Source organism: Neolamprologus multifasciatus, chromosome 9 (genome assembly GCF_963576455.1).
Source record: "Neolamprologus multifasciatus chromosome 9, fNeoMul1.2, whole genome shotgun sequence".
Lineage (NCBI taxonomy): Eukaryota > Metazoa > Chordata > Actinopteri > Cichliformes > Cichlidae > Neolamprologus > Neolamprologus multifasciatus.
In genome coordinates, this window is record NC_140447.1 from 33,048,626 (window position 1) to 33,073,481 (window position 24,856).

Consider the following 24,856-nt stretch of genomic DNA (forward strand, 5'->3'; position numbering starts at 1 on the left):
AGCTGTTCTGAAGTGTGCTTTCAACACCACATGCAACACAAACAGCAGAGCGCTGCCTTCTACACACAACACAGAAACAGACTCTTCAACAGGGCCACAGCCATGAATCAGTCATTAAACTTTTTCAAATGACTTTTTACATCTTTCTAATCCTTCTTTTTTGAACTTAACACATAAAAAGACAGTTTTACTATCATGTAGTGTTAGTCTCAACCCGTGCAGACTCAGTCTTTCTATACCTGCCATACCTAACAACAGCAACAACAACAGCATGTTGCATGTGTGCATTAGATTCATTTGTCTTAAACGACCTCTGTCCTGAACAGACACGTCTTCAGCTCCTGCTGCAGATTCATCCAGGAACGTGTTTCAAACGGCTTTTCTACACACACAACGGACTCTCGGGGGTTTCTGATAAACAGCTCAAATGCATTCCAGTCATGAGAAGACATGTTTACTCTGTGTGTGTGTCTGTGTGTGTCAGTGCTGATGAATACTTCCTGATATTACCCAACAATACACACATTCAGACACTCCTGTCAGTGAAAACTCTGGGTTTATAAATATGGTTAAAATAAATCTTAGAAGTCCATGAATAAATACGTTTCCTGTTCATAAGAGCAGCCTCGGGTTTTAAATCTGACCTCCAGAGAGCTGCTTCATTTGTAATGAGCTCATTTGTTTTTCCTGCATCTATTCATCCATCTGAGTCATGCACAATGTTCCTTATATCATTAAAATGTCTAAAACCAGTAAAATCACAGAAAAAATGTTGGGAACTTTCCACTGATAAACCAAACTACTGGTGGGCGTGGCCTTCTCTCTCTCTTTCTCTCGCTCGATTCTTGTAAAACAAAACTTACTGCGTAACTTTCTTTTTTCCCTCTCTTGGAGTGAGAGAGGTGCTGGAATATAACAGAGTACATTTACTCGAGTACTTTACTGATTGAAGTATTCCTATCAGGATGTGTCAGACGTGATTGGAGCTGTGAGGATTCAGGTGTGAACACGTTTGAACACAGCCACAGGTAAAACACTGCCCAGGTAATCACCAGCAGGACCTTTAAACCTTGCTGGGTGGATCTCTGGAGCTCCAAGAAAGTCCACAGCTGAGGGGAACTTGTTTTTTGGGGCCTGGGTCACAGCGAGGACGTCAGTGGAGTCCATGTTTAAGCCTCTTTGGGGAGAACGGGGAAGCTGAGCTGTTACTGTCTGAAATAAATAGCATGAATATGATTATTGTACAGAGCACAAAGCAGAAGCCACGTTGCTTCAGTTAAAGTCTTATTTGGTGTGTTTTCACTGAGGGTTGGGTGGCAGACACGTCTGAGCTCAGTCTGCTGTCAGAAACACTGCAGCACTCCAGGAATTCACTCTCACTCTTTCAGAAAGTCCCACAGGAGCCAAACAACAGCCATAAAGGCGCTTCCTGCTGGGACGCCCGGCCTCACACCACAAGCAACATGTTCACAAAAACACTGAGCACAGCTTTTATTGTGAAATATTAGGAGGAAGCTGAGTAAAATTCAGGGAAATGAAGGACGCATTTGGAAGACTTCAAATTTGAACAGCCTTCGTCGCGTCCATGTGATATAATTCCTACAAATGTGGCATTCGAAGCGTCCTCTCCCTGAATTTGGAAACACCCAATGTGATGCTAGAGAGCAGGAAGAACCAGTCTCAACAAGAGACACACACACCTGATTTCCTGTAACTGCAGAGGGGAGGAGCCACCCGAGCAGGTGAGAACAGGAAGAGAAACAGCTGAGCCTCCTTCAGAGCAGCAGGAGGACGGTGGAGCTGAGGCAGGTGAGTGTTAACACCACATTGTTGTAGTTTTGCTGTCAGAGTCTCTGAGTGTGTTTGTGTGACTGTAGAGCAGGGGTGTCAAACTCAAATACACAGTGGGCCAAATTCAAAACTGGAACAAAGTCGCGGGCTAACGTTAATATTTATTGAAATATATTTATTCCTCCAGATTTAAGAATGAATCTTTTCTTATGGACTCAAACACGTTTTGCTGAAAAACTGAATATGGAACAAGCAAAGCTTAATACTAAACAATACATATATTAGCTGTATAATACCAGCAGGCCAGCTCTGATAATCTGGTATGGCTTCAGAGTTTGACACCTATGCTGTAGAGGGAAGAAGAAGAGTCACAGTGAGCTCTGTAGCTGTGATTGGCTCAATAATCACCTTCAATGGACTGAACGCAGAGAACGAGCCGAGGAACCTGACAAACCTGTTTGTGTGTGTGTGTGTGTGTGTGTGTGTGTGTGTGTGTGTGTGTGTGTGTGTGTGTGTGTGTCATAAAGAGAGTCGAGTTCACAGTCACACACTTTCTATCTCAGAGGCTGTATCCCAATTCTACGGAGCCCCTCTGATGACATGGTCCAAAAAATAAATCAATTGTGGCCACAAAATACTACTTCGTGGGCACAAAATGCTAATTTGTGGGCACGAAACACTTGACCAATAACCGTGATCCTTCCCAGGCCCTTGCAGTTGGTTGACAATAAAATCTATCCCGGCGTCCAGGTCCTACTTACGTCTGTAAAGCGACTGGGCTCTCAGTGTCCTGTTTAAATGTAAAAATGGTTCCTTGCATTGCAGGCTTTTCAAAATGCATTTGCACAATTAAATCGAATGTGTCTCTATAAAACCTGCCCTCAGTTATAACCCAAGTGTCAGGGCTCAATGGCTCATGAAAAGGACTCAAGCGCAGAACCAAAAACCAGAGGCTGAGTGACTTTTAACAGAAATGTATTTTACTAGATTTCTTGACGGAGAAAGCTGAATCACGGCTAAATTCAACAGCAAGCGAGGTATTATGAGAAGTGCAGAGCTGAGGCCAGAACATAAGCTGAGGCAGGTCAAAGGAACAACAGGGGCAGAAACGGGTGAATAGAAACTATCCAGGATCACTGGAACAAAGGAGATAATAATCAGAGTGGGCCACAGTGTAGTGAATGAGTCCAAGATTTAAAAACTAAGAGGTCTTACGTGGCTGCAGGTGGAGATCAGCTGGAGGAGGAGATGAATTAAATCTGGGTACAGAGTGAGATGTGGGTGCACAGGGAGGCAGGCAGGTGAGGAGGGCAGTTTGCAAGAGTGAGTTTTACCAGCAGCGGCAGGCCAGAATCCTGAGGCGTGACTTATGGCGAGAGTTGGAAGATATATCCAGGTGCCGACTAGGGAACAGGAAAAGAGGGTTACACGAAACAAGCTGAGGAGCACAAGACAAAATATGAGGCAGAGGTCTGACTGTGGTAAGCAGACAGTCTGGAGAAGGTTCATTGTGAGTGCTGCTCATAAATACTGCCGGAGTAATTGGCAACAGGTGAGGAGCAGGGAGGAATGAGGAGGGCTCCACCCAGGGGAGGAGAGCTGATGCTGTGGAAAGTTACTCAGACTCACCCGGATCATGACACCAAGAGTCCAGTGAACTGAACACATAACCACAGTAACCAGAATGCAGTTTTCTCATTTGTGTCATTTGCTGTATCTTCATGCAGAGATTGTCCCTGAGTGTCAGCTAAAACTCAAGTCAAACCTGAAGCAGACGTTCCAGTGTGTGCATGAGGGGATTTCTACAACAGGAGACCAGACCCTCCTGAATCAGATCTACACAGAGCTCTACATCACAGAGGGACGGACTGCAGAGGTCAATGATGAACATGAGGTCAGACAGATGGAAACAGCATCCAGGAAACCAGACAGACCAGAAACAACCATCAGACAAGAAGACATCTTTAAACTCCCACCTGGAAGAGATAAACCAATCAGAACAGTGCTGACAATGGGAGTGGCTGGCATTGGGAAAACAGTCCTAACACAGAAGTTCACTCTGGACTGGGCTGAAGACAAAGCCAACCAGGACATCCAGTTCATGTTTCCATTCACTTTCAGAGAGCTGAATGTGCTGAAAGAGGAAAAGTTCAGCTTGGTGGGACTTGTTCATCACTTCTTTACTGAAACCGAAGAAGCAGGAATCTACAGCTTTGAAGACTTCCAGGTTGTGTTCATCTTAGATGGTCTGGATGAGTGTCGACTTCCTCTGGACTTCCACAAAACTACAATCCTGACTGACCCTAGAGAGTCCACCTCAGTGGATGTGCTGCTGATAAACCTCATCAGAGGGAAACTGCTTCCCTCTGCTCGCCTCTGGATAACCACACGACCTGCAGCAGCCAATAAAATCATTCGTGACATTGTTGACATGGTGACAGAAGTCAGAGGGTTCACTGACCCACAGAAGGAGGAGTACTTCAGGAAGAGATTCAGAGATGAGGAGCAGGCCAGCAGCATCATCTCCCACATCAAGACATCACGAAGCCTCCACATCATGTGCCACATCCCAGTCTTCTGCTGGATCACTGCAACAGTTCTGGAGGATGTCATGAAGAACAAAGAGAGCGAAGATCTGCCTAAGACTCTCACAGAGCTCTACATACGCCTTGTGCTATTTCACCTAGAAACAAAGAACATCAAGTATGATGGAGGAGCTGAGACAGATTCACACTGGAATCCAGAGAACAAGAAGATGATTGAGTCTCTGGGAAAACTGGCTTTTGATCAGCTGCAGAAAGGAAACCTGATCTTCTATAAATCAGACCTGACAGAGTGTGGCATCGATATCAGAGCAGCCTCAGTGTACTCAGGAGTGTTCACACAGATCTTTAAAGCTGAGGAGTGCGACATGTTCACTGATGTCATTTACTGTTTCGTCCATCTGAGCATTCAGGAGTTCTTTGCTGCTCTTCATGTCTATCTGACCTTCATCAACTCTGGAGTCAACCTGCTTAAGAAACAACCTCCTCTCTCTAAAAGTTTCCAGAAAACACTTACTGTAAAAGACTTCTACCAGAGTGCTGTGGACGAAGCCTTAGAGAGTCCAAATGGACACCTGGACTTGTTCCTCCGCTTCCTCCTGGGTCTTTCACTGCAGACCAATCAGGATCTCCTATCGATGCTGACACAGATAGGAAGTAGCTCACAGGCCAATCAGGAAACAGTCCAGTACATCAAGAAGAAGCTCAGTGGGAAACTGTCTGCAGAGAAAAGCATCAACCTGCTCCACTGTCTGAATGAACTGGATGATCGTTCTCTAGTGGAGGAGATCCAACAGTCCCTGAGATCAGGACGTCTCTCCACAGATCAACTGTCTCCTGCTCAGTGGTCGGCTCTGGTCTTCATCTTACTGTCATCAGATCTGGATGAGTTCGACCTGAAGAAATACTCTGGTTCAGAGAAGGCATTTTTGAAGCTGCTGCCAGTGGTCAAAGCCTCCAAGAAAGTGCTGTAAGTGAATCTATGAACAAATATGTTTAATAATGCTAGATGAAGAAAAGAACATGTCTGCATTGTTATTCTTCCTCAGGCTGAGAGGTTGTAAACTCTCAAAAAGAAGCTTTGAAGCTTTGTCTGAAATTCTCAGCTCCCCATCCAATCATCTGAGAGAGCTGGACCTGAGCTCGAACAAGCTGCAGGATCCAGAATTGGATTTGCTTTGTGTTGGACTAAAGAGTCCTGACTGTAAACTTGAAACTCTCAGGTAAGGATACAGACTTTTTGACACTTTTTGACTCTTAAATCTGTAAGTTTATCTTGATGCGGACGTTCAAAATCAGCACAATTTTCCTTTTAAGTTCCTGAGTTTATATTTTTGACTGTCAGGTCGTCTGGACAGATGTTTATATTTCATTTTTTTACTTGTCCCTAAAGTCAGAACTAAACCCACATGTAGATGACTTTCTGTTACTGGAGCAGCCTTCCTGAAGACAGCAGTGTGTTTTCATGCTTTTAAAGCCAAACTCACCTTTCTGACCTGGCTTTCATTTATTATCTATTTTTATTTGTTTATTATATTTTTATTTCTACTGTTTAACTACTGCTCACATCTTTTATCCTCCTTTTTAATTGTTCATTTCTTTTTACCCAGTGTTTCTATATTGCACTTTGTATTTGTCATCTAGATTTATCATGCACTACTTTGCTCATTTATTGTTTGGTTTTAATGTTATTAAATTCCGGTTCTTTTGGTATTGTTTAAGGCCAAAAAGACATGGCTCAAAAGTGGTCTTTTTACTTTAAAAAATGATCTTTATTTTACATATCCGGTAGGGGTGCAACGATACACAAAATTCACGGTTTGGTTTGGTTCGATACTTTGGTGTCACAGTGATATTTTTCGATACAAAAAAAATGTTCATGCTTTTTTAATTTGTCATTTATTAAAATTATAAATATATATTTTAACTCAAAAGTACAGTTTTTAAATTTAATGTTGCTGAAACAACAAAGTAATAAAAAATAAATCTGTCTGATCGAGAAATCACTCATCTTTGGAAAAGAGTTTATTACAGAGAAATGTCTCTTTCCAAAATAAAAGCTCTACTATACGCTTCTTCTGGGCTATATTCTCACAGCATATTAAACATATCAGGTCCCCATAAGGAGAATCATGTGCTAACGGCTGTCTAAATGACTCGGGTAAAGTTTGTAGCATGCGTGCTTGTTGTTTTTGTCTGCTTCCACTTGTCTTTGCACGAGGATGATGTCGGAGTAAATGTGCAGTCATATTCGTTGTGTTCCCACTAGTGCTGTCAGCGTTAATCTGAAATGACGTTAACGCCACAACACGGCAAATCTCCGTTAACGAGCTACCGCGGATCGCCCCGTGCGTGGGGCTGGACAGCGTTAACACGTTAACAAGCTAACTGCGCTAACGCACTAGTTCCCATCCATGTAATTGAGCATTGCGTGGCACATCCGACAAACCGTTTTACTTTAGTCCATGACGCGCTTACCTTCAGGGTCATACTTCACATGAAGACCAAAATAGTTCCAAACGCCAGATTTGAATGAGGGTGGGGGAGGTTCAATTTGCCATGTTGCAACGAGCTTAACTTCTGTCTTGCTAGCTTGTACTGCGCTCAATGGATCTGCGCTCGACAGTGCAGCCTAGGCAGAGTAGTCGAACGCAGATCCACTGAGAGCTCAACACAGACAGCATCGTCAGAAGAAAAGTTGATAAAATTAAAAATTTTGTATTGTTTGATACATATGCGTACCGAACCGAAAACACTGTATTGAACGGCTCAATATTGATACGAGAATCGTTGCACCCCTAATATCCGGATATGGAGACCTGAACACACAACCCCAGGTCTGAAGCACAAAACAGGAAGCCTAGTCATTTATATAGACGTCACACACACTTTAAGTTTCGATCAAACACTCTACTTAGTTTCACTTTTCGCCTGCAAAAGCATGTAATTTCCTGTCAGTCCTGTCGGCACAGAGTGTACTCAGAGTTGGGCCTTTCTTATAAAGCAATATAATCAGCATATAAGCATTTAAGATTATAAATTTAAACCTCAACAATGTTCCCAGGTCTCTTGTTTGTTTGTTTGTTTTGCTCAGTTCTGTTTTTCTGGGGTTTTTGTAAGTTATTAAATTTGTAACTGTAGTGATTTGTGTGTGTGACAGAGGCACTGCTAGGGATTTTTGACACAAGTTGTTCTTGTAAAATCAGTCTGTGAAGGTTCTCAGACATCCAGGTCACTGTAGTCTAAGGAGCTTGGAAAGAAAAGCGTCTGGACTTCTTTAAGTTTCCTTGGAGATGTTTCACTTCTCATCAGAGAAGCTTCTTCAGTTCTAAGGGTCAAATGGTGGAGTGGGACAGTCAGTGAAAGGGCAATGGTGGTGGCTCAGGGTTTGTATGTTTGGGGGCTTCAGAGGGAAAAGATGAATGCAGGTCTGGAGTTGGTGTGTGAGAGCAGGGAGTGAATTCAGCATCCTGACAGCCTGGATGAAGCTGTCTCTCAGTCTCCTGGTTCTGGCCCGGAGGCTCTTCAGTCTCCTCCCTGATGGCAGCAGGTCCTGACAAGCATGTTGTCAGGATCTGGGGCTTTGCGTGTGTTGATCCTGGCAAGGGATCTCCACACACTGTCTGTCACCACCCGATCGTTTGGGGGGTGGAGTTTTCTGTGCTGGGGTGGCATTCTGTGTCTCAAAGCGAGAGAAAATTTCACTTAGCTCTTATGATAATGTGGTGGACCCGACAGCGGTGTGAGGAGTGGGCTTGTAGTCTGTGATGGTCTGTATCCCTTGCCACAGCCTCTGAGTGTCTCTGCTGTCACTGAAGCTTTGCAAAATCCTCCTGGAGCGCTGCATTTCCACCTCTCTGATGCACGTGACAGGTTTGCCCTTGCTGTTGTTAGGCTCACCTCATCCCCAGTTTTCAAGGCTGCATTTCTCACCCTCAGGAGCCTGTAGACCTCACCTGTGAGCCATGGTTTCTGATTGGCCCGGACAGTGGTCTCTATGACCTCATCGATGCCTTTTGAGATGTAGCCAATGACAGTTTCTGTATATTCCTGCAGGTCTGTGGTGTTGTCATGTGTGGCGGCCTGTTTAAGGATCTCCCAGTCTGTGGTGGAAAAGCAGTATTGCAGGTCCTTCTGGCCACACACGTACCTGCTGACGAACTGGTTTAGTGACTTTGACCAGGGGCCTGTATGCTGGCATTAGCATAACAGTGATGTGATCAGAGGCACCAAAGTGGGTGGGTGGGGGGCTTTGTAATCTCCTCTCTGGGTGGTGAAAACATCGTCCAAAATGTCGTTTCCTTGTGTTGGAAATTCAATGTGTCTATGCAGTAGTAAACATAGGGGGTGTCCAAATTCATGGGCTGCATCCTCCTGAGGACGCATTTGTAGATCGATTACGTCACAGCCACACGATGAAGGCTGTCCAAATTCATAGACTCCTCCGAATGCAGCCCTCAGTCCTCATTTTCCCCGAATTTGAAGGATGGGTCGGGTGTGTCCTTCGTGTCCTACCATATCCCAGAATTCATAGCGTGGCCCAGCCAAACTCCAGTTTCCGGCAATGGCGGCCGCTACTAAGTTTTAAATTTATTCTTATTAATCTTTCTGGGTCACAAAATAAACTTTAACATATTTTCAGTCGAGAATGTAGCTGTGTAAACTTTAAATATCTGCTCAGTTTATCAAGATATCGCATATTTGCAAAAGTACTCCGACGTTTTCGGAGACGTCTGTTACCCACCAGCTCGATAGCAAGCCGGGAGCTCGAGGGTCACTAGAGCCTCAGAGAACAGCAAACTGCCGGCACATCATGTTCAGATCACCGGTCTTTCGCTACTCAGGTTAAACGTAATATATAAGTCACTTAGACAACCTAAAAATGTTATTGTTTGGCTTTTTTTCAGTGTTTTATTTGTTCATGAGTAAATCTGTTTGGCTGAGATTAAAGTTATTAGATTAGACAAAATAAACCTTTACAGTGGTTGCAAAAGTATTCGGCCCCCTTGAACTTTCCCACATTTTGTCACATTACAGCCACAAACATGAATCAGTTTTATTGGAATTCCAGGTGAATTTTTACTATCATTATTTTTATTTTCTTTTTAAAAATGTTATTTTTATTTATCAATTTAACTGTTTAGGAAGTTCAGTTAACTTAGTTAGGAATGTGTTTTGGAGTTTGTACGTGCTTTGTCTCTAGGGGCCACCACATATATTTATATATAAACATATATAAATAAAAACACTTTTTTTACATTAGTAATTCCTTTTGTGCATAATTTTATATTATTGTTTTATATAAATTAATTAAAGCAACAAAACAACCTAAAGAGCCGGTTCGCAGCCGAAAGAGCCAGTTCTCTAAAAAGAGCTGCTTTATTATTATTATTATTATTATTATTATTGTTATTATTCACACAGCTGAATAAACGTCAAACAGAAAACTGATTAAGCAGAAGTGTGAGATGGCCAAGAGTTTACGCCAGTGTCCTGTTATATTTAAGATAGCAAGGAGCAGACAGCTGAGTTTATTAAACTCCACCAAGACAGCGGTGATGCAAATCTCAAGGCTAGACCGTCCCATTTCATAGCCGTTTATTTCCGGCCTTCCCGACCTTCTGAGGACCCGGCCCACATAGACCACGAAGGCCGGGTCCTCTGGAGGATGCAGCCTATGAGTTTGGACAAGACCAAAGTAAAAGTTATTGGAGTCTGACCAATGACTGTAGAAAACATGGACGACGCGACAGCTCCCCAAAATGAAGCCAAAACGTCTCTATCGCCCCCTGGTGTCTGGCTGCAGTATAGGTCATAAACCCCGCCTCCTCCATGTTAGCGGATGGGACTGGGGTCAGACTAAAATAAATTAATTCTCCTCAGATAATTTTTTTCCAAAGGTTCTTTCTTTTGTTTTCAATAGTTCTCATCACGCTGATTTATGTCCAAGGGGTCTCCTTTCCCATAAGTTTGATTCTAATTCCTACCACGGTGATGTTAAATTGGGGTGAAACGTCATCATAGCAGCTTTGACTGACAGCTGCAGTCACGGAGAAACTTGCGTATCTCTGTTCGGGAATAGCAGATAGAGCGTAGGCTCTGAGAGGAGTGTCACTACCCGATCCGTACCGGAAACCCGATCGGTACCCCGCATGCGCGAAAGGTGTCTACTTCCGGTCGTAGCGTTTTACGATAGTTATGGGTCAGAGTATCGGTTAAGATGTTAAGAATAATAAGTATATCTTAAAATGTTTGCAATAATGAAGCATTTCAGTACAATGTAGACAAAAATGAAAAATAAAAAGATAGTTACGGATCGGGACCGATCCTTACTGCGCATGTGCAAAGTCGGACCGTACAAATCGGGTCTACCCAATCCGTACCGCGCATGTGCAGATGTTTTCTTCTTCTTCTGTTCGTTTAATGGCAGTTTACTCCCCAGTGTACGAGGATACTGCCACCTGCTGACCGAGCGAATGAACCCTATTGTAAACTGAATTGGCGTCATTACAAACGTGTGTTAAATTTGATTTAGTGATAGTCGACTGTGTTTATGCTTGTCTGTGTGGAGAGAATTGACTGGAATAGTGATGATGATGTCCGCTATCACTGTTAATTGTCAGTAAACACTTAATCTGGCTGATGAATCTTCACGTGACACATTGCTAAGTCAATATTATTAAGTCTGTAATTAGGCGCCATTCTTCTTATTTTACAGCGCTGTTGTTCAATCGGGGAACGCTCTCTGTTGAGGAGAAAAGCATGAATTTGTTTGTAGACAGATTATCCATTGTTTAAATGTCCCGGGCAGTCGAAAAGGAGGCAGAGCTGTTGAGAAATGCTAGGAGCTAACTGGGCGCTAACCCTGTCATTCAAATATATTGAATGTCGCAATGTTGGCAAAGAGAGGAAGTGACATAGGTTTTGCGCATGCGGGGTACCGATCGGCTTTCCGGTACGGATCGGGTAGTGACAAGGAGGGCCAGCATTTACGCTACGAAAACACGACCGAGTGTTTTAACCTGACAGCCTGAGGTGTTCCTCAGTAAACTGGACTACCCGACAGAAGGACCCGAGGCCCCGCTGCACTTTTTCGGTAAGTTAAACGTGTTTGTAAGCTAATCCATAACTACCGTCCTTAGCTAGCTCCTGAGACCTAGCTAGCTAAGATGAGCACTCGGCTGTCAGGGTTCGTTTAGCTGTGCAGGTGAATGAATTTACTAAAGAAATCAAGAGAAACGCTCCGGGCTGCTCAGTCACTAATTACTGTTACTGCACTTTTATTACAAGTATTATACTGTAAAAGCAACAGGCTGCACCCTGCTGCAGCTCCTGTGCAGAGCTGAATATTAAATATCTTATTAAACAGCAGCATGTTTTCAGTCTCCACATGTGTAAAGACAGTAACACCAACTTTAAAAACCTGGCACTTCAGTAACTCCTCATTAATCCGTAAAAACTGATCAAATAGCGAAGATATTTACTGAAACCAACAACTTCCTCTTGGCAGCTTAAGTTAAAATGTTTAATTTTTCCACTGATTAATTTTTTAGCACTGACTGTATTTTTATGCTGAGTTTGTTGCAAATATTCAGGTTAAAAAATTGAAATATTGTTAATGAGGTATGTTCACAAAGACACATGTGCAGAACTCTGTGCAGCTCACATCCTTTAAGACAAATAGTTTGAAGCATTAATATTTCTTGTTCAATACCAGAGCTGACACCAGTGCTGACGCCAGTGCTGATGCCAGTGCTGACGCCACCTCTGTATGTTGTGACCAGGATGCAGCAGCAGACTGAACCAGGACTGAAACCTGCTCCATCATCTCATCTTTGCAGATGTCCATTTATAAAGCTCCAACAACTCAAAGGTGAACATGATATTGGAACATCTGTTAGTATATAAGGCTTCTTTTAAACAAACAGCTCATATGTCAGCTGTCAGCAGAAGTGTAGGACTGAAAGAATGTAAGAGAAGAGAAGAACACTCCCGAGTGTGTGAGGACAGAAGGATCAGCTTTATTTCAGAGATAAACTTTATATTTCAGTTTGTGATGATTGTGTTCTCGTTGTGATTACAGGAGCCGTCCTCAGATTCAGACCTCAGCACCACCCAGTGACAGCAGACAGATCATCCTATAGCTTCACTCTTTGTAGTAACTCCATAATTAACTGATGAAAACAGTCCAAAGGTTAAAGTACCACATGTGCTGTCAGTGAAAGCTGCAGCTGTTTAAAGATAAAGACAAAAGGATGAATCACCCATGTAACTGTGTCACTGTATATCAGCATCAACAGGACCTGAGTTTGGTGTTTCAGAGAGCTGTTGTCTACGTCTGTGTGCTGTCATTGCTCAGTCTGACTGAACGATGGACAGACTCAAGTTTGACTGTGAAACAAACTGTGTTGTTAAACAGTTTCATGGTTCACAAAACAAAACAATCAAAAACACTTTTTTCATACTTGTGTTAAGTTTTGTATAGAAATGAGACCAAATTGATTGTGAGGTTAAATGTGATAGAAACAGCTCACACTGACATCCATCCTGATCAAACATGAGTGTCATGAAGCCTGTTTGCAGTTATTTGCACTGTTTTCCACTCTGCATGTTGTTTCTGTTCAGCTGTAAGTATAAAAGGCTCCATTCTACAACCTGTTTGTGTTGTTCAATAGAAACATTATTTTGTGCTGATGTTGCACTTCTTTTATTCACAACCAAAGACTTTTTAAAATCTTCATAAAACTGCATTTAAATGACTTTTGAATATTACTTTAAATACTTAGATTGAAAGTTCTGATAAAAGTTTAAATACAAAGATCAGTATTGTCTAATGTTTTGGCTGCAGTGTGTTTTTGCACACAGGTATAACAGAACAGCTTTAGTGTTTAGATTTTTAAACTTGAGTATGAACTTATACAAAATGCAGCAAGATATTAAAAAACGTTTGATTATAAAATCGACTATATTGGATTCATATCGACATCGGACATAAAAAGTGGCATCGTTCCATCTCTGCTTTGATTACAGACACAGCTGAGAGTTTGTAATCTGTCATCATTTTAAAAGTTTCCATGGAACAGCAGAAATGAGGCTTTACTGTCAGAGGCCGACAGCACTGAACACAACAGCAGACTGGTGGCTAATAAACAGTGAATGATGCAGAAACAGATGTTTGAAGCTGTTCTTGGAGTACACTGAGAGAGAGAGAGCTGTGCAGGCAGGAACAGCCAAAGTCAGAGAGAATTCATGAGCATATTTATCAAACGTGAAGCAGAGTTTGGATCTTCTTTTGCTGCTGCTTCACTCAGTTTTGGTTGGAGACAGATGAAACCTGCAGTTTCAGGATCTGTGAGCTGTCCACTTTCAGCCCCGACGGCGTGTCCGTGTACGTGCCGTCGAGTGAACGATCCACGCTCTGTGTTTCCATCTTTGTGTGTTTAGCTGCTCTCATTTACTGTTTTAGCTGTTTGCTGCTTGTTGAAATAGTTTGTGAGCTTTAAGCTGAGATTCTGGCAAAATACATTTATATTAAACATCGATTCAGGATTGAATGAATCAACATCGTTTTATTCAAATTAAAACATTTAAATGGGAACATGAATTTTTTACAGCCACCTCTAATGCTGGGTAATGTCAGCTGGTCCATGTGCAGCTGGCTGTGAGGCTCAGGGAGCGTCTACAAAGTGCAACACTGAAAGAACATCATCCATAAATATTGAGTAATAACTGGACTCTCATACAGCGAGACTCAAATGCCTTTAAACATCAGCTTATCCTGCTGATCCAAGTCCAACACTGAGTTTGTAAAAACATGTTTGTCAATCATTTTGTTTGGTTTCTGAGGAAAATGATTCAATAACTTGCTGCTAATACACAACATTTCATCATATTTCCTCATAACGCTCTTTTGTCTGACCATTTGATCCCATTTGAATTTGCAATAAAGGATCCACAGAGTTTGGTGACAATAATGACAGTAGATGTTTGTGTGATGGAAGCAAATGAGTGTGTGATGTTCTTTCAGTGTTGCACTTTGTAGACGCTCCCTGAGCACTGGTCTCACAGCCAGCTGCACATAGAGACCAGTGTTGTTAGTCCAGGTCAGAAGATGACTTGTTGGAATGAAAATGAGCTTGTAGTTTGTCTGCTTTAATAATGTGACTGGAAAAAGGTGTTGGACTTCAAATATGTCCATTTCTTTCTCACTTCACCTTTAAAAGTGAAGCCATGTGGTTCCTGGAAGGAAAAACACGACTTTTTCAAGTCTTTGTCCTGTTTTTATGAGAAATGTACGACTTTAATGTGAAACATTCAGAGTTTTTTCTCTTGTTGTGTTTGTTTGAAGCTGCTTCCTGTTGGCTTCAGCTGTTTGGAGTTTCCATTTTCTAAACTTCTACATTCTGAACCTTCTTCAGCTCTGAACAGATGATGAAACACTGAATGATTTCAAGCACTTTGTCTAATAAACTTACATCTTTCATTCTTTATACAGATTGATGTTCTGTGGTTTGTCAAAGATCAGCTGTGATTATCTGGCAGCAGCACTGAAGTCCAACCCCTCCCATCTGAGAGAGCTGGACCTGTCGGGAAACAACCTGGAGGATCGAGATGTGAAGCAGCTGTCTGATCTTCAGCAGAGTCCAGACTACAGACTGGAGACTCTGAGGTCAGTAGAGTGATGGAGTGAGTGGGTGGTGCTGTCAGCAGTATTGTACTAAACACAGTCAGTATGAAACAAAGATCCAGTGTTTCCTGTAAAGCTGCAGCTTCTCAGTGAAGCTGTGAGAGGAGAACGGTGACAGGCTTCAGGATTGGACACAAACACTTCCTGTTTCTCACCTTTATGGTCACCATAGTAACGGCTGACACGCTCTGATCAAACACCGTCAACAGCCAATCAGCTCTCTGAACAAAGCAGCACGCAGACCAATGACTGCATTGATTTCCAAGTTTAAAGCAGTGAAGAACACAGTCTGTAGGTGAGGAAGAATTTAGTGAGAGCAGATGTTTGGATGGAATTCCTCCAGTTAACAGCTGGAACGTCCATCTGGATTGTTGGGCTTGTTGTTGGGGTTCCTACAGAGCTCAGAGTGGACACACCAAGGTTCTTCTAATGAATGAAAGTCCAAACTCAAACTAGGAGGGAAAAACATTTTCAGCAACTTCAATAAAAATCCAAAGATTAGAGAAAGTGAAGCAACAATGAGTCCTAGTACAGTCCCAGCACTGAAGTCCCTGCTGCTCTTTATACTGGATGTGCTGCATCACTGACTGACAGCTGATGAAGAGTCTCTGGAAACACTCGTTTATCTCCTCTGCTCTTCCTCCTTCTCTCTGCAGGTGGTGATGATGGTAAACAGGACGGTGTGTGTGCTGAGAGAGGAGCAGCTGTGTCCTGATGATCCAGAGAGGTTGAAGCAGCAGCAGCTTGTGTGTAGAGACGCTCTGACTGGGCCATGTTACTGGGAGGTGGAGAGGAGAGCTTCATCCAGCAGTGACTGACAGAGGAATGAAGTGCAGATGACTGTCAGTGCTGCAGAGTGTCGGATTATAATATTATTTTATGCCATGTTAGACCCCTAATTAAAGATTGTGAATTATTATGTAGTTTTAGTTTGCATTATTCTCCTGAATTAGAAGAAGGTGATAACTATTACATTTGGTAAACTGATCTGCATTACATTAGACTGCTGATTTATTGTGAATGAATGATATTGTTTTATGATGCATTATACTGCTGAGTTATAAGAAATACTGTTTGCAGAAAGTCATCGCCTTATTTGTCTGGTTAGAAGAGAACAGAGCATACTGCCCCATCTCAGCAGGAGCAGATAAACAGGGAGCAAAGGTCGTAGCTTAGGCGCTGTGTGAGAGAAAGGATGTGGATGTTTAGGCTTTTATGATGAGGTGGGGGCCACTAGAGGCTATAAGAGTTTGATCAAGGCTCCACCATTTTGAGATCTGATGCTGTCTGCTGTATGGTGTCCATCTCCCACGCGTGTGTTCATTAAATCATCGTTTGACTCGACCCGGCCGGACCAGTGTGGTTATTTGGGTTTTCCTCCTGTATCCATCCCCAATATTTGAATCCGTAACAAGAGTGAACTGCTCTGAGAACAGCTCCACTGTCAGACACAATGTAGAGTCCAGCATCACCCCTGTGTGTCCCTCTGGATCTGACAGAGGATCATCAGTGTATCTGGACTGCTCTGCTGCTGCTCTGTCCTTCTACAGTCTCTGCACAGTCTCTGTCTCACTCTGGCTTCAGACCCTCCTGGATCAAACTCACCTGGAAAGGCTTTCAAACATGGCTGAATAGATTTGATATATACTGTAGATGTACTGTAGAGTGAGATACTGCAGTTTGTCACTTGTAAATACAGTCTGTGAGCAGCTATGAGCTGAAAGATCTTTCTAGAAACACTAAATGTTTTCACTCTTCTGTTGCTTTTTCATATATTTCCACAACATTAATATTGATCCCACCTGTCTCACCTGTTTCATGCTTTTATACATAATAACAGGACACGTGTGATCTGAGCGCTGCTGTGGTTGCTGTGCTGCACGTCTTCATTTAGATAACAGAGACATCTAGTGGTTCAGAGGGAGAACTGCAGGAGGTGGAGCTGTGTTTCAGCATGGAAAACTTGTTTTATTCTTATTTTTTAGGCGCAGAAACAAATATGACAGCTATCATTGTAAGATACAAAAGGTCAAATCAGTTAGCAGAGGGAACATTGATTACCCAGCAATGTAAGAATAGAAACATAATAGTGAATATGGACGTGTATACAGATGGAAGCAAACAAACAGGATGTAACACTAAATTAAAGCCACAAATGGGAAGAAAACAAACCCAGGCGGAGATATATTTGATCTCAGGTATCCAAATCAGATGCTTTAGAGCATAGGTGTCAAACTCTGGCCCGCGGGCCAAATTTGGCCCGCAGCCTAATTACATTTGGCCCGCGAGGCCATACCAAATTACTATTAGAGCTGGCCCGCCGGTCTTATACAGCGCATGTACTGCTAATACTACAAATCCTAGAATGCTCTGTTGGCGTTTTGGCGGGTCAGTCAGGACAGGACCCATTAACGCCCTCTCCTCTGTTGACCGTAGTCATAGCAACCGTGCGAATACTGCCGCGCTACCTCTCCCAAAATGGCGAAAAGAAAGAACGAAAACAGGAGCTTTCTGGACAGGTGGGAGACAGAATATCTGTTTACCTATGTAAAAGATAGACCTGTTTGGCTTGTATGTGGAGCTCATGTGGCTATATCCAAGGAGTACAACATTAGACGACACTATGAAACGAAACACCAAGAGAAGTACAAGGACCTGGACATGACTCAAAGGCGCCGGAAAGCAGAAGAGATGAAAAAAAGTTTTGTTTCACAACAGACTATGTTTAAAAAAGCCGTATTACAAAGTGAGGCTGCTGTAAAGGCTAGTTTTGTTGTGGCTGCAGAGATCGCAAAATCAGCCCGGCCCTTCAGTGAGGGAGAGTTTGTGAAAAGTTGTATGATGAAAGTTTGCGACGTTGTGTGCCCAGAGAAGAAGCAAGCATTTTCAAATGTTAGCCTGAGCAGAAACACAGTAGCTGATCGCACACGTGAACTTGCCAACAATCTAAATAACCAGCTGATGGAGAAGGGAAACAGTTTCGTTGCATTCTCCCTCGCTGTGGATGAGAGCAGCGACGCCTCTGATACTGCCCAGCTTTCAGTCTTCATCCGTGGTGTGGACTCAACTCTCTGTGTTACGGAAGAACTTTTAGGATTAAAATCAATGCATGGCACAACCACAGGGAAGGAAATATTTGAAGAGGTTTCCAAATGTCTAACTGAAATGAAGCTGCCATGGGAAAAACTTGTGGGGTTAACGACAGATGGTGCACCAGCGATGTGCGGTCAAAGGAGCGGACTGGTGGGCAGGGTACGGGAGAAGATGCGAGCGGAGAACTGTGCAGGTGAGCTGACTGTTTATCACTGCATCATACATCAAGAATCACTTTGTGGCAAAGCCCTAAAGATGGAACATGTTAGGACCGCAGTAACACGAGTGGTTAACTTTATAAGAGCCAAAGGTCTGAATCACCGCCAATTCAAATCTTTTCTTGAGGAGTGTGGTTCGGAATACGGAGACGTGCCGTATCACACGGAGGTGAGGTGGTTAAGCCGAGGAAAAGTACTGAACAGATGTTTCGAGCTACGCGAGGAAATATTTCAGTTTCTGGAAAGCAAAGGGCAAGACACAGCTGAGCTCAGGGAGCAAGAGTTTCTGTGTGAGCTGGCCTTTATGTGTGATGTCACGAGCCATCTCGATGCGCTGAACCTGCAGCTTCAGGGATGGGGGCGTATCATCACAGATATGTACGCTGCAGTGAGGGCTTTTAAAACTAAACTGTGCCTGTGGCAGAATCAGATGCTACAAGGAAACCTGGGCCATTTCCCCTGCTGCCAAACGATGAACATGCAAATCTCTACTGCTGTGTTCCCATGTGCACAGTTTGCTGAAAAACTCTGTGTACTCAGTACTGAGTTTACCCGGCGGTTTGCCGACTTTGATGCCCAGAAATGTCGATTTGAACTGCTCAGTAATCCTTTTGCAGTTGACGTGGCAAAAGCACCAACAAACCTCCAAATGGAGCTGATTGAACTCCAGTGTAGTGACACGCTGAAATCAAAGTATGATGCTGTGGGCGCTTCACAATTTCCACATTTCATCCCTGACACAATGCCTGGGCTCCGCACCCACGCTGCTCAGATGCTCTCCATGTTCGGCAGCACTTACATACTTACTGTAGAGTGAGATACTGCAGTTTGTCACTTGTAAATACAGTCTGTGAGCAGCTATGAGCTGAAAGATCTTTCTAGAAACACTAAATGTTTTCACTCTTCTGTTGCTTTTTCATATATTTCCACAACATTAATATTGATCCCACCTGTCTCACCTGTTTCATGCTTTTATACATAATAACAGGACACGTGTGATCTGAGTGCTGCTGTGGTTGCTGTGCTGCACGTCTTCATTTAGATAACAGAGACATCTAGTGGTTCAGAGGGAGAACTGCAGGAGGTGGAGCTGTGTTTCAGCATGGAAAACTTGTTTTATTCTTATTTTTTAGGCGCAGAAACAAATATGACAGGTATCATTGTAAGACACAAAAGGTCAAATCAGTTAGCAGAGGGAACATTGATTACCCAGCAATGTAAGAATAGAAACATAATAGTGAATATGGACGTGTATACAGATGGAAGCAAACAAACAGGATGTAACACTAAATTAAAGCCACAAATGGGAAGAAAACAAACCCAGGCGGAGATATATTTGATCTCAGGTATCCAAATCAGATGCTTTAGAGTATTAGAGAGTTTTGGGGGTTTGTTTTCTTGATGTCATTTCTTCTATAATTTAAATTCCTTGAATAAAACACCAAACTTAGGGGATGGTTTTGTAATCCTACTTTTGTGTATGAAAGATTTGACTAAACATAAAACAATCTTCCCACTCAGTCGTCATTCTTATCTTGTGAAATCAAACCAAATGTTCTGTTGTCTCTAAATCAGGGATTGATGAAATCTTTGCTTTCATCCATTTATGAACATGTTCTCATTCATATTAAATCGTAGTCTAAGTAATTCATTATCTTCTAATGTGTTTCTGTTGTTTTGGGGGAAGTTTGAAGTCCATTGTTCTATCTGTTAATGAAACTTTACGAAGTTTATGTAGGATGTGGTTCCTATTTTGTCTTCAGGGGAATCATTTCTCTGTAAAACCTCTTCTTATCAAACTCTTGTTGCATTTCTTTGTTTGTTGTTCTCTCAGTCAAATTGATCGAGTGTTAATATGATAAGATACATGTTTAATGCAGAAAGTTGGAATTACAAGTTGGTCAAAAAGGTTTAAACTAAGGTTTCATCGAAGCCTTAAGTTTAATGGTCAAAGAAATGTCAAGGTTTGATGAAGGTTAAGAAGAAAAAGGTTTGAAAGGTTCAAATAAGGTCAGGATAGATCAGGTTTTCTTCCAGTTAACGAGGACCTTCTACCACAGCTCACATTTGTTGTTGTTGTTCCTTCAGTTGCCAGCAGGGCGTCAGCTTCAAGCAGGCCATCACTAGTAAAGAGTCTGAGAAGACTGAGTTGCCATTTACACACACAGTAGTTCGATTAGCCTACAGCAGAGATTCAAGTAGTGATTTAAGAAGACACTAAGCAAGTGGTGCAGCAAACAGCAGCCAGCTGGAGGACGGGCAGCACGTGTGATTCTCCCTGGTTTGTTTTAGAGGAATGCTAACATTTTCAAATAGATTGGTTCGGATTTGGCTTTGCTTTTCATGTTAACGAGGCCAGGTGCTATATTAGTGGGCCAGTGGGCCATGCCTGAGCTCACACCTTACAGAAATGAGGCCTTGCATAGGTGCTTATGGTCAACTGAATTGCTGTGTTTACGAGAACGTACGGTTCTGGTAAACCGAGACTCTCTCTCCACACCGTTACATATTCCATATGTACGGGGTACGACCCCCCTTGGTCGTGGCGTGTGGATATTTCTTTAAGACACTCCAGCACGCCCGGCTACACCCCATAGCTCACGTATAAAACAGCTATGCAGACATGACACCGGTGATAGTTTGATCGTAACGCGTTTCCGAGGGGCCTGACGGTGGAGAGAGAGTCTCTCACTAAGAGAACCAAGGTTACACCGTAACCGTACGTTCTCTAGCATATTGAGACTCTCTCTCCACACCGTTACATATTTAATATGTACGGGGTAACTCTGTAAGACACCCCGCGAGGAGACAGTGCAACCGAACCGCAGAGAGTGAATGACCAATGAACTATTTACAAATATACATATAAACATCCCACCCCGGTCAGGGCCGAGCCAGATGCGAAGGCCAAGCCGGGGGAAGGAGGCACAGTCCGCAAGGCGCAAGAGTGGCCCGAGCTGGTCCGGCAACAATCGGCCACACCCGGGCAGCCCGCAGGAGCTGGGAAGGCTAGGGCACCCAGCACTCGGTCCCCGAAGGACGGGCTGGACCCCACATTCAAGTGGTAAAACCGCGTAAAGGTGGTGGTTGAGGACCACGTAGCTGCTGCACAGATAGTGGAGAGGGAGGCGCCCCTCCACAAGGCCCAAGAAGTAGCCACATGTGGAATGGGCTGGTACGCCCGAGGGGAGAGGGACACCGGCCGAGGCATAAGCAGGACAACTGGGGCCCGGACAAGGACCTGCCGAGCAACCCGGGATGGAACGAGACGAACAGTTGGTCCGTGGAACGAAATGCCTGAGTACGAGCAAACTATAGCGCCAGCGCACGAACGGGGCACAGGGCCCGGAGACGCTGCACCTCCTCCTGATCCAGACCGCCAGTGGGAGCTGATTGTAGCTCAACCAACTGGGAGAGGTTAAAATCAGAGAGGAATTTCGGCCGGAAAGAGGGGTTAGGCTGAAGGACCACCCCTTGACGGTCCGGCAGCCATCTGCAGCAGTAACGATGGACCGACAGCGCCTGCAGCTCGCTAATCCGTCTAGCAGATGTTACAGCAAGGAGAAAAGCGGTCCCACCACAAGGCCCAAGAAGTAGCCACATGTGGAATGGGCTGGTACGCCCGAAGGGAGAGGGACACCGGCCGAGGCGTAAGCAGGACTACCTTCTCGATTCCTTGCATTGGCTTCCCATTGAATTTAGGGTTTGTTTTAAAGTCCTTTTATTGGTTTTTAAATCATTAAATGGTCTGGCTCCTGTCTACTTATCTGACTTGCTGAAGCCACATGTTCCCCCTCGCTCGCTCTGTTGTGCCATGCGCTTGTGAAGTGTTTGGCCACGCATGGCACAACACAGAAGGGCCACCTCCACAGGACAAGATTCAGCTGTCCATCTGCATCTAAAGGTCAAAGGTCACTCTTTTGAGGATGCCAATGTTCACATGTTGGACAGAGAGGACAGATGGTTTGAAAGAGGAGTGAAAGAAGCATCTATGTCCACTGTGAGCGACCATCTTTGAACAGAGGCGGTGTTTTACGACACCAACTGTCTGCCATCTATAATCCAGTTTTGAGTTCCTCCCCAGACGCCTTAACGCCCACTCACATCCTGGACCATCTGACCTCAGGAAATCACATGATAAGGTGGGGCCAGGTTTCACAATGAGCTCACCTGAAACTCTGGCTGATTGGGACCCACACCCAGTTTCACACCTTGGCTCAGGCGATTAGAGGATCATCAGGGGGTCCTTTTGTCCCTCTGTGGGGGGAAACTCCCACTAGGTTTAAATCTGGGACTCTCCACCATTTGACCACCAAGCTTCTCGGATGAAGGTGAAACGTCTTCAAGCAACTTAAAGAAGTTCAGACGCTTTTCTTTGCAGCTCCTTTGACTACGATGACCTGGATGACTGAGAACCTTCACAGACAGACTTTACAGAAGGATTTTATCAGTGAGTTTGGGGAATTCTTATCAGGACTTTCAGTAGATCTTGATCATTTTCTTATTGTTGGCGATCTGAATATCCATGTGTGTTGTCCATCTAAACCTCTGGTTAGAGACTTTGTATCACTGCTGGACTCTTTTAACCTGACTCAGTGTGTGTCTGGCTCCACACATGAGAAAGGTCACACACTGGACCTCGTCATGTCTCATGGCCTGAGTATCCACGTCTCTGAAATCTGTGAGAGTGCGCGTATCTCTGATCACCTTCCTGTTCTGTTCTCTGCCACTGCACAATGTTCTGTTGCTGCAGTTAAAGCTCCTTCATGCCGCCACCGGATCATCAATACCCATGTACCATCCCACTTCTCTGCTGCTTTCAACAACTCTGAGCTCTCCACGGTGGACTGGATTGACTCCCTGTGTGCAGAAGATTTAACTGCTCTTTTTAACTCAACATGCACTTCTATTCTGGACTCCATCGCTCCCCTAAAATCACTCCGTCCCAAAGCTCACACTGAACCCTGGATTACAGACTCTGTTCGTGCTCTCAGGCGCTCCTGCAGGTGTGCTGAGAGAAAGTGGAAAAAGGACAAGCTGCAAATCTCCTTCAATATCCTGAGAGACTCTCTTTTAACTTATCAGAAAGCTGCTAAAGAGGCTAAGTCCTCCTACATATCCAACCTGGTCAGCAGTAATGTCCATAAACCTCAGACTCTGTTTCGTGTTCTAAACTCCATTGTTGATCCTCATACGTCCACTTGCCTCGCACCTTCTGCCACCCTCTGCAATGACTTTTTTATATTTTTTTGTTAACAAGATTTCCTCCCTGCAGTCTGTCATTCCACCTCCACCTTTAAATCCCTGTGTTTCTCCCTCATGCCAATCTGCCTTTAACCAGTTTGAGCTAATCTCTCTTTCTCAGCTGCATGAAACAGTCTGCATGGTCAAGTCTACCAACTGTTCCACTGACGCTATCCCCTCTCGTCTTCTGAAGCAGGTCCTGGACTCAGTTGGACCTGTCCTTCTGGTCCTGATCAATGCCTGTCTCAGCTCTGGTTGTTTCCCAACACTTTTTAAGCATGCCGTTGTTCAACCTCTCCTCAAAAAGCCTAACCTGGACCCATCTATACTCTCTAACTATAGGCCCATCTCCAATCTGCCCTTTCTGTCCAAAGTACTGGAGCGAGTTGTCCTCAGGCAGCTCCAGTCATTTTTAGACAACAACAGTCTCTATGAGAAGTTTCAGTCTGGTTTTAGAGCTCGTCACAGCACTGAAACCGCCTTACTGAGAGTTTTTAATGATTTGCTTTTAACTGTAGACTCTGGTTGTGCTGCTGTCCTAGTAACCTTAGACCTGACAGCAGCCTTCGACACTGTTGATCACAACATACTGTTATCCCGCCTAGAACACTGTGTCGGTTTGAAAGGTACTGTCTTAAAGTTTTTCCAGTCCTACCTGGATAACAGGAGTTTTTCTGTCCACCTCGGTGAACTGTCATCTCCCAGAGCTCCTTTAACTTGTGGTGTACCTCAGGGGTCCATTCTAGGCCCCCTGCTGTTTACTCTGTATTTGCTCCCTCTGGGCGATGTGCTGCGCAAACATAATGTGTCCTTCCACACCTTTGCTGATGACATTCAGATCTACCTCCCTCTGAGGTTAGACTGTAAGGACTCTTTGCAGCCGTTATTCTCCTGTCTGTCTGACATTAAGACTTGGATGGCTCTTAACTTCCTACATCTAAATGAAAGTAAAACTGAAGTCATTGTGTTTGGGCTTCCTAAAGACCCCAACCTTTCCTTTGATTTTATGGGACCCCTAACTTCCAAATGTACTTCCTCCATTAAGAGCCTCGGTGTTACTTTTGACAGTGCTTTTAAATTTGATAAACAAATCAGCTCCGTAGTCAAGGGATCTTTTTATCATCTACGGATTTTAGCTAAAGTCAAGTCCTACCTGTGCAGGAACGATCTAGAAAGGGTGGTCCATGCTTTTATTACATCACGGCTGGACTACTGTAACTCCCTTTATGCTGGTTTAGATCGTTCCTGTCTGCATCGCCTCCAACTGGTGCAGAACGCTG

The 24,856-nt window shown here is 43.8% G+C and overlaps 1 protein-coding gene and 1 pseudogene across 1 annotated transcript in view; both read left to right on the forward strand.

The window, feature by feature from the left end:
• LOC146511953 (uncharacterized) overlaps window positions 1–16,365 on the forward strand; it is a 329,039-nt gene extending 312,674 nt beyond the window's left edge. Inside the window, exons 24-25 of the mRNA XM_085171640.1 lie at window positions 14,830–15,003; window positions 15,678–16,365. Coding sequence (XP_085027766.1) covers window positions 14,830–15,003; window positions 15,678–15,684 — 181 coding nt within the window. The 3' untranslated portion in view covers window positions 15,685–16,365. The remainder of the gene's footprint in view (window positions 1–14,829; window positions 15,004–15,677) is intronic.
• A 117-nt stretch (window positions 16,366–16,482) lies between these two features.
• LOC146511967 (general transcription factor II-I repeat domain-containing protein 2 pseudogene) lies at window positions 16,483–19,149 on the forward strand (annotated as a pseudogene).
• Window positions 19,150–24,856: the final 5,707 nt, after the last annotated feature.